General features: G+C 30.8%; 1 protein-coding gene across 1 annotated transcript in view; it reads left to right on the top strand.

Moving 5' to 3' along the window:
* LOC106463513 (decaprenyl-diphosphate synthase subunit 1-like) overlaps positions 1–10,605 on the top strand; it is a 30,638-nt gene that overhangs the window by 8,890 nt on the left and 11,143 nt on the right. The window contains exons 2-3 of the mRNA XM_013923554.2: positions 6,409–6,636; positions 7,626–7,759. Coding sequence (XP_013779008.1) covers positions 6,409–6,636; positions 7,626–7,759 — 362 coding nt within the window. The remainder of the gene's footprint in view (positions 1–6,408; positions 6,637–7,625; positions 7,760–10,605) is intronic.

The raw sequence follows: 10,605 nt of genomic DNA, 5'->3' as shown, positions 1-10,605 counted from the left end.
TGCTGTTATGTTAAACTTATATTAAAGTTTTTCTTCATTACCCATTCAAGCCGTCTCCAGCCTTTGGAAAACTCGCTCTGCACTGTCGAACCGCGGGTGCACATAAGATCAAACCATACTATTCAGTCAAAGAAGAGTTAGCTGTGGATGCTATAGACTACCTTTCCTTTAGTTTATCCGTTCAGATTGAGAAACTGTTATACACTTATAGCCACTGTGCACGAAAATTCTGAAACACGAGTATGGATACTAAAAGTGAACAAAGGTATTAGTAAAATGCTTCATGTTAACGGCGACGAAGTTTTGAAACTGCAAGACCTTTAACGTAAAAGATCATTCATTAAAAAACAACGATGTCATGTGAGTTTTTAAATGCCTGACTCGATGACACTTATTAATAAATTTTTCGGTATAAAACTCAACAACATAGATATGTTAATTTGCAGGAAATTGAATCATCAGTTTTATTTTCTAAGTTCTATGTATATTCATGATGAATAAGTAGGAGCATTTAGTCTTCTCGTTACCATCTTTTTTGTTGTTATCATACAAATTAATGAGTTTTAAATCATTGGGTTGACACTTGGGTTTTGACTAGAATCTTTTAGTGTAAGCTATTTTTTTCCTGTTTAAGACTAAATGAACATTTTGATATTGGTCTTAATAATCAATTCATATGCCTTTTAATTATTTAAACTTGATGTGACTTTTGGTATTAAATTAAATGATGTGTGGACTCTTAGTAAAATGAATGTTTTTCATTTAATTAAGTGTTGAAATCACCACTGCCCAATTTTGGAATGGAGATACCACTGATTTTCACGAGGTTAATAGTTAACCAATGCTAGTATTATGTGAACATAACTTGTTTTAAATACAAATAGTATGCAGTATTGTTTTATAGTGTCGTCAGAAGCTTAATGTATGTTTATGAAGACACTGGTTAATTATTTCTTTGAGTGTGAATAAGTATAAGAAACGAACGTTCCAAAAAATGCACTGCGCACTGTACAGAACTTAAAACTGCGATGTGACACCCGGATTGTAATGTCGCGCGATTTATATAATATACCGAAATTGGGGCCCAGAAAATAATTTCCATCCACATCATCGTAATCTGTGGAGAACCTTATTTGTTATTTCTAAATAAGGGTACATTTAACGTTTTTCGAGTGTTTCGTGATTAAAATGTGTCAATATTAGGTATGTTGTTGACTTCCTTACACTAGTTCTGCATCAATAACGATTAGTATTTCAGAATCGGAGAAGACACTTTATATTTGTTTAATTTTTGAATACTTTCTGTTACTTTTTCATTAATATTAATAGCTTTTTTTAGTTTTTTCTTATTTACGCGAAGTTATAGGATAATGTACATTTTATTCACAAATTCAAGCTAATGACTTCCACGAATAAATGGTGTTACGCTATAAATTTATTGTAACCATACTATCCTTAAGTAAAAAAAAAGGAAACCATGCTACCCTTAAGTAAAAAGAGAAAAGAAGCCATACCACCCTTAAGTAAAAAGAAAAGAAAAGAAGTCATACCATCATTAAGTAAAAAAAAAAGAAACCATGCTACTCTTAAGTAAAAAGAGAAAAGAAGCCATACCACCCTTAAGTAAAAAATAAAAGAATCCATACTACCCTTAAATAAAAAAGAAAAGAAAAAGAAACCATACTACCCTTAAGTTAAAATAAAAAAAAGAGGACTGATATGTGAAAATTACTACACACATAAGTAAGTTGATGGACTGTGCATGTGAAAATACGAATAGTATAGCTGCAAAATTGGAAGTGTATACATCTGCGAAGTAAGACTATTTATGAATACATTGCATCCTCCGTTTCTCAACTGATATTTTACATGGATGTTTAGTCGTGGGTTCTGAGTGAAACCCCCAATCGTTTCAGATTGTTGTATTATCGTAAGTAAAGTACTAAGCAGTGGCGTAAGTGTATATCCCCGCAATTGCGGAGGTTCCGAATCGTAACTACAATTATAGGGAAATAGATGTAGGGGGCTCAATTACTTTTTATGCAGGAGCATTTTTTGTAGTTATGCCACTGTTATTTAGGTGTGTTTTCATAAAGAAACTTTATCTTCACTTTTTGACAAGAGGTATATAAAATTTTAGAATCGTATACGAGGTATACGGCATTTAAAGCTTGCATACATTGCTGCCATTCAGTTTGATTTTTCGATAATACAAATTTTTTCTTTGAGATTGATTGTAATCTATACTTTGCTTTTACAGCTAACATAGTATCTGTAAGTATATGAAACACGTTAAACAAGTATAGAATTAGCTTCAAAATTAATCAAGTTGAATCTAATTACACATAGGGAGATCTGTGGTCAAATACACTGTCTTAAGATATATTTTTCATGTTGTAATTTGTTAGTTAGCTAGAGGGAGCTGCAGATTGTAATGATGTCATTAAATTAGGCCAAGAAAGTTCTAAAGATTTGACATCAGGTTTCATAATATATTAGAGGGTGGACCATAATAACAGGGTCAGCGAAGCATTTAGAAAATGGTTAAAGGATAATTAAAAGTCAGTAAGAAAAGAAATAATTAGTTGTTTCAATATAGTAGAGTCGTTTCTAGCCAGTTTAGAAAAGCTGTCATTTTTGTTTTTTTTTGTTTCAACCGTGAAATGGCACAAGCAAGTTTGTTCTTTATGTCAGTGTTGTACAGTTAGCGTCATCTTTAAACGTGACCTACAACCGTATCCGGTGAAGGCAGTTTGTAAAAACACTTAAGGAAGTAAAACGAACTTATCATTTACATGGACTGAACTTTGAATTATTTTCACTAGATAAATAAAAAAAAAAAAAAAAACAGCCAAGGAAAGAAGTTACAACAATATGAACGTAAAAGTTAACAATCGTGTATTGAATAGTAACAAGATTCAACATCATCAAGTTAGGTTTACAGTAATGTGCATCATCAACAAAATGTAAACAAAATTATATGTAGTTTATTATTGATAACGAAAGGTGAAGACGGTGATAAAAACTGTTTTAAAATATCGAATCTCTAGGTTATTGGGCAAAAGTCAAGTAGTCATTAAGTCTTGGAATCCATATTTTTCATTACTTTGTTATAACTGATAAAATAAGCCATCTTAACCCTTTGTAGCACGAATTATTAAAATATGGTGGAAAAGATGCTTTATTTTAATTACTTACTTAAATAGAAGATCTATAAGGGTACGTTATCTAGAAGTAACATTGTTCAATTGAGGAACCAACAAAAATAATGCCATGGTTTATTTAGACTGTTACCTGGAAATAAGAGCATTCAACTACAGGATTAAAGATAGGTTTGTTACCGGTACGTTACAATGTGCAGTAGAGAAATAAAGCCCACAGCCAATATAAAAACGACATATTTGTACACAGTCAAGCGAAAATATAACATTTCAGAATTACGTTTTCTTTATATATATTTATGAATAAGAGTGTGGATTCTAAAACTTAATATCGACCAGCGAACCTTGTAGTACCATTCAATGACAGTCACTTGCAAAAACAACAAATTATTAAACTAATTGATAAGGCGTTTTTTGTTGTTGTTGTTTTTTTCCCCCTTAAGTAAAATATCTTTTGTTGTAGCATTAATTACGAATAAAATAATTAACCAAATGTTTTGTTATCGTACAAGGCAGTTACTTGAATACAGTCCAAAGCAGTTAACATTATGCAAGTTTTCGTACAGGAAGGAAGGCTAAATGGATATTTAGACGAATCCAAAATCTGACAGAACCGGAGTTTATGCAACTTTTTTTTAGAGGTTACTTTAATTTATTTACTTTCTGCCATGCAAGAGGAAAACAAACCATTACAAGTACTAAATATAGTTTCTAAGCCACAAACATTGTGACGGAACGGCCATCTAGAATACGATAGTGTTTTGGAAAAAAAATTAACAATATATTTCTGATAATGATAGATGCTTGTTTGTTTTTGAATTTCGCGCAAAGCTACACGAGGACCATCTGCGCTAGCCGTCCCTAATTTAGCAGTGTAAGACTAGAGGGGAGGCAGCTAGTCATCACCACCCACCGCCAACTCTGGGCTACTCTTTTACCAACGAATAGTGGGATTGACCGTCACATTATAACGCCCTCACGGCTGAAATTGCGAGCATGTTTGGTGGGACGGGGATTCGAACCCGCGACTCTCAGATTGCGAGTCGAGCACCTTATCCACCTGGCCATGCAGGGCCCAATGATAGATGCAAATGAAATAAATATGCATAGTGCTTTATGATTTTAGATAACGATATACTTGACTTATCTTTTATTTTTTGAGCGGGATTCAATCCGAGATTGGCTTGGCATGGCCAGGTGGTTAGGGTGCTCGACTCTCAATCTGAGGGTCGCGGGTTCGAATCCTATCTTCCCCTCCCCCCCAAATAAACTCAAAAAACAAGAGGGAATCCTCAATAGCCGCAGCGCTTGAAATTCTTTTGGGTAAGATTAGAATAAATTAATCTATGAGACATTTTTTTTTATTATTTATATTGTTGTGTGCTAACAATATGAAGCATAGGGTGCACAAATACCTGATTCAATTTTATTACTTATCAGGATTTCTACCAGCCTACTCTCAAATTGAAATTATTTTAGGCAGGATTAGAGTAAATTAATCTATAAGACCTTGGGCATGGTCAAATACACCAGTTGAAAGGGTTTGACCTCCTGAATCCAAAACTGTAATTATATTTCAAATCAGTGAAGAGATGATGGAGCTATAAGCTAAAGTTTGTACTTGGTAAAAAACAAACTTGGAGCCATTCTATGAGCCACTATGTGATGGCTAAAAATGGATGTAACTTGGATAATTTAATAGACTGCAAATATCTCTGAACTCGGGATGTTCTGAAAGTATTGTTCTAAAAGTTTCAAACACAAGTCTCCCATTTATTGAAATAGAAAAACTTCTAAATCTGAAGCCTATGAACAGAATATGTACAAAAGACCTGGTCAGTGTTCTTTATTCAGTGTGCCCAATATATGCCATCATTACATGATTGATTTCAAGAGGTACATCTTCTACAGCTTTACAAAGCATATCAGCTCCTGTCCTCATCGTGCATCACAAATTTCTTAACTGAATGAAATATTTAGATTTTAACATGGTAAAATCAAGCACAAATAATGTGACACAAGTTAAACTTGAAGTAAAACATGTAAGTGTTTCTATTTAGTTGCCTGTGAAACCTTGGCAAATTTTAAATTATATTTTCATTTTTAGTTAACTTTTAAAGGTTTTAAAATAATACAAGCATAGAAATTAAAAGTATGCATCAACTATATATATCAAACGAAGTTGTTTTACTCCCTAATTACTTTAAAATGGTTTTATTGGAGTAATTTTTTATTTATTGGTAGAGAAATAATTTATTAATGCTGCTTTGTATACTGAAAGTAATTTTTTATTTTCATGAAACAGATGTACAAAATGATCTATTATTAATAAAATGCTCACTTTTTTGATATTTAAAACAAGTTATCCAGAAGCAAGGTATTATAATTGAATATAGTACACTGGTGATAAGTATTTATCTTCTAGATGTGCTTTTACTAACTAGTAAAAAGACTTTTTTTTATTTCAGGACAATTAATGGTCACATAATTTGCAATAGTACAATGAAATAAAAAAGGTTCATTGGGATTTCCAAACAAAATATTTAATGTTTTTTGTTTTTTTTGGTATATGTGAGAAGTTTCTACCCTCATGTTCCTCAAGAATGGTATAATATTAAATGAAATTTTGGTAAAATGGAATTATGAAATATTTCATCTGTTGTATTTTAAGAATGTTTGTTGTTGTTGTTTTTATTGGTAGTTTATAAGAATATGTTAAGACTTACAAGCATTTCATTATTACTGTTTGTAGTTACAACTGAATTATATAAAATCCAGTGAGTTTTTTTTACTGTGTGTATTAAACTTATTCCCACTCATACTTTTATTAAAATAGTGTTATTACATTGGGACATATAAAAGAACAATAAATTTTGTCTTTAAATGTTGTGACCTAGATTATTTTTTAGATGTTGTATTTTAATATGTTCTAATAATATCTTCTATGACAATGGGAAAACATACTGAAATTAGTCTATCTGAAAATTATCATATCTTATTTTTAGAAAGAAAAGTAGTGCTTTGACCACATGAACAATGAATACACACTTCCTAGAATTCATCTAGAAAAGAATAGTAACATGGTAATTTTATCTCTGAGAAGTTAACATTATTTCCTTATACTTGCAAAATATTTTATTATTGATGAATAAATCATTTTTAATAGATACATGTAAATTTTGTTTATCACCAGAGCTTTGTTAACCTGATAATTGAATAATCTTTTTTTTTCTACATGTACTTACAGGAACGAAGAATGACAGGATATTGTACTAGTTGTATAATTCATCCTTGTAAGCATGCACAGTTACAAACTTCCTGTTTTGGTGTCTTTTTATCTGAAAAGTTTTCTACCTCATGTCTTCAGTCACAAGTTCCAGTGGTCAACAAACCAGGAACTGATTCTGAAGTTTTTCCAGATCCTCATAAGCTTGTAGCGACTGATCTTGCTGATATGTATTTAGAAATTAAAAAGGTGTTTATTTCAAAAGTTATTTTAAAAAACTGAAAATAGCAAGAAAAATACTATTTTATTGTTGATCTTATTTTAATTTTACACTGCAAGTATAATCAAGAACTTAAACTTGACCAGTGCAACAATGTAAATACAGCACATTAAAGTACTTGTTTCAGGAAAGTCAGTTTTTGTTTTATATAGATGTTAATCATTTCAATGCAGCTATACTGTGCTTAGGTGCTTTATATTTGGAAAAATACATGTTTAAGACACTTTGTAATTTATAAAGTTCTTCAACTAAATTTGTAATTTATTTATCTAAGTCACTTATTAAGTAGAAGTATGAATAATAAATGTTTTGTTTAGATATTTTGAACAAAACTTTTTGTATTACTTTTATTATCTGGAAAAGTTTTTAATAATAGCTTTATGGTTTGGGATATAATATTCACTATTATTTTTTTGTGCTTAATTAAAAAAATATTTTGGAAATGCTGTAAAAGCAATAATTCTAATTATTTTTTAAATTTGTTAATTTATACCTTATCTTTTGTTACAAAATTCCAAAAATTATTGTTACAGCATTATTTCTTAAATATGTACAAATTTATCATTCGAGTAAAGTGTGTATGAATAATATTTATTACAGCAAAACTTTTGTGTGCTAGTTGTGACCACTAGTTTGTGAAAATATTTTAACATGAAAGATCTTTATTATTTTAGTATTCTGCTTAATTAGTCATTTCTATTACACAATCACTTCAATTATGATGGAAAGACAGTACAAATATGTGATACCAAAATATATAACTGGTTTACGTATGTAGAGATTGAACTTACTATCTGTATAAGTAAAGTATTTGATTAATTTTTTTATTATTTCAGTTTGTTTGGTAAATGAAACCTACATTTGATTAAATACTTACAAAATCAGTTCCTAACCAAAAAATTTTTCAATTTTAACCCATTGTTAAGAATTGAAACGATTCTATATTTTTTCTTTGTAGGAATTGTGGGTACCAAAAAAAGAGCTAGAACAGATATCTAGCTATTACTTTGATGGACAGGGCAAAGTGTTTCGTCCAATGCTTGTATGTCTTGTGTCTCGTGCTCTTCATTTTCATATTCATCATGAGAAAAGGTATGCTTCTTACAGTTAATGATGATTTTGAATGGGTATTAAATTGTTTGGCTTAGTCCTTACTTTTTTAGATTTAACTGAATTTATCATCCGGAAATATTAATATAACAGATATTCTTTTTTTGTCACTGAAATTGTGAATTCTGATGAGAAGGAACCAGAAAATCAAGTCTGTTCTTGGATTTGCCATATGTAATAAGGATGAAGGTGATATTTGGTGATGCTTGCAAGTGTTTTCCATTAAACAACCAGTTAGCCACGAGCTCTCACTAACACTGGCAAATGGAATTGGGAGGTAGCTCTTGGTGTACAAAAATTGGGATAACATGCCAACAATATTGTTACTGTGCTATCTTTGCTGACATGGAAGTGTTTGTGCATCATGTATGCAGTAAGTCAGTGGGAAATGGATGTGAGGATTAACAACTGAGCAAAAATTGCATTTTAACTCAAACTGTGTAGCTAGACCTAGAACTAGCATTGTAAAGGATTGGCAACTTCTGCTTCCTGAAAACAAGAGCATGAATGAAAATCATGAAACCATGTTTTTTCTCTTATTAATCAGTTAAATTTTACACAGAGGTTGTATGTTGAATAAAAGCTTGCTTGATATGAACCTGAATGGAAGAATGACATTTACTTTTATCTTCTCATGGTCATCCACGTCTGTGATTTTCTTTAACAGGATAAGATTGTATAAAACAAGGAGCAGTGGTCACAACTGGCACTTTATTAAACATTTGTAAGTCAAGAAATTTCAGCCTTTTCAACTTGCAAAAGCTTGTTTGATATGAATCTGAGTGGAAGAATGACATTTATTTAATATCTTCTCAGCAGTGGACAAATAGCTATTATCCCTGAATGGCACAAGCAGGTATGAAGTAAGGGGATATGCTGTACAAAACCCTTTTTTGTAGTGAAGTTCTTAAAGGACTGTTCTTGAACACTGGCATTGGTGTAAATGTCTAGAAGACAAAGTAGGTTGTCACATACTTCCTTTTTGGTGAGGAGTCTTTACTCATTCAAATTCAATCATTCCTGAGGACCCAGAATGCTGATAGGACTTTCTTCTCTGTATGTATACTTATCTCAAATAGAAAAGGTGATACAACTTTGCATAATTCTTGTTGATAAAATAAGAAATTATAATGTTAAGTAACGTGTTCTTGAGTTAAGCATCAAGTCAGCAAGTGGAAATAAATTTGCTGCATCAGGTTACACCAAACAGAGTAATGTTTATTCATCTCTGTTTTTCATAAATTTTTTTAACTACTCTTCTTTTTCACTATAGAGTTACTCTTATTTGGGTCAGTTGCCCTTTCATTATCACTAAAATTATGATCCGAGGAATGATACAAGAAAATAAAACAATCTTGCTGCTGATAGCCACAATGCAACTGAAATGTTGAATTTGAAGTATTAGTTTATCTTGATACTTGGTAACACAGTGCTCATTTTGTGCAAAGAAGCACATAAGCAGCATGAATCATGTATATATCTATATATCTATATATATAATTATTTCATTGTGACAGTACTGACACCCTTACTTTGAATCTTGTCAAATGTGAAGTTTTAAAAAATGTGCTTACCTCAAATATACATCACTTAATTTGGAAATGAGATTTTAAATAGAGGTCTGTCTACAGTGGAACTAAAGTCTACAAATGGGATAGGAATCTGTCGAGAGGAACGAGTTAAAGGACAGTAAGTGCTCACAGCATTGATGATGGCTATAATTGTGATGGCTATAAAACAAAATGGACCAAGATCATAATTAATACTCACGTACATCTTATAATTCTGTAACTCTTGTACAAATGTACTATTCATCATCTTCGAGGTATCTGCCACTTTTGAGCAAAAGGTGTGTTTTCCTTGAGTAAAGTGTTTAATAGCACTAGCATTCACTCTTGGTAAGCACTGAGAAAAAAAGTCACTCCTGGATGCAGATTTGACCTCTTGTAGTGATGAAGTACAGTCTATGCATATTGTGTTTGAATTGTCCTTTACTCACCACTATACTGACCAACATTTACATAGGTATTACATGAATAATGCACGAATTCCTTCCTTTTTTACCAATACTGTGAATTTTGAGAAAAAATTTATTTTCTAAAACGGTTTTGCTACTAAACAGTATTATAGAATAAAGTAGTAGCATGAATGTCACTTGTTTTTCCAATATCTATATAAATACAAGTTAATTGTGATACGTAAAGGACAATTTAAACTATATACACGTAAATTGTACTAATTGTTGAAATATTATTTACACATTTTTAGACGAGTTTTCCCTAAATGTAGTGGAAAGTATAATATTTTGTGTCACATTTGTATATTTAATTTTTTTATGTAAGTGAATTGTATGTTTCAAATTAAAACATAATAATAGCCATTTTTTTGTTCAGTGCAAATTTTTATAGCCCAAAATATACATGCAGTTGTTTTTGAATATGTTTATAACAACTGAATTTTTATCATGTATTGTTTAGTCATTTTATAACTTTGATTTACTTCACTTACCTTTTACATTTCTTTATAGAATAATCATCTGTTGTGGAAATAAATCCCAAATTTATACATTATTGTAGACACTAACATGTAACTTAACTACATTTTAGGTTGTATGAGTATTTCCTCAGATTTAGACATTATTGTAGATAATAACATAAATTCACTTTAAATGTAACTTAACTACATCTTAGGTTGTATGAGTATTTCCTTAAAGTTACTGAAAAATGTGATTCACATTATCTGGAACTGAGAAAAGCTGTTGACATACAGGGTAAAACAATACGTTCATATCTGACTTAAAAAAAAGGTAAAAATATTCCATCTTGATA

The sequence above is a fragment of the Limulus polyphemus genome, unplaced genomic scaffold, assembly GCF_000517525.1.
Source record: "Limulus polyphemus unplaced genomic scaffold, Limulus_polyphemus-2.1.2 Scaffold1428, whole genome shotgun sequence".
NCBI classification, from domain to species: Eukaryota; Metazoa; Arthropoda; class Merostomata; order Xiphosura; family Limulidae; genus Limulus; species Limulus polyphemus.
This window is presented reverse-complemented; position numbering and strand designations above follow the sequence as displayed.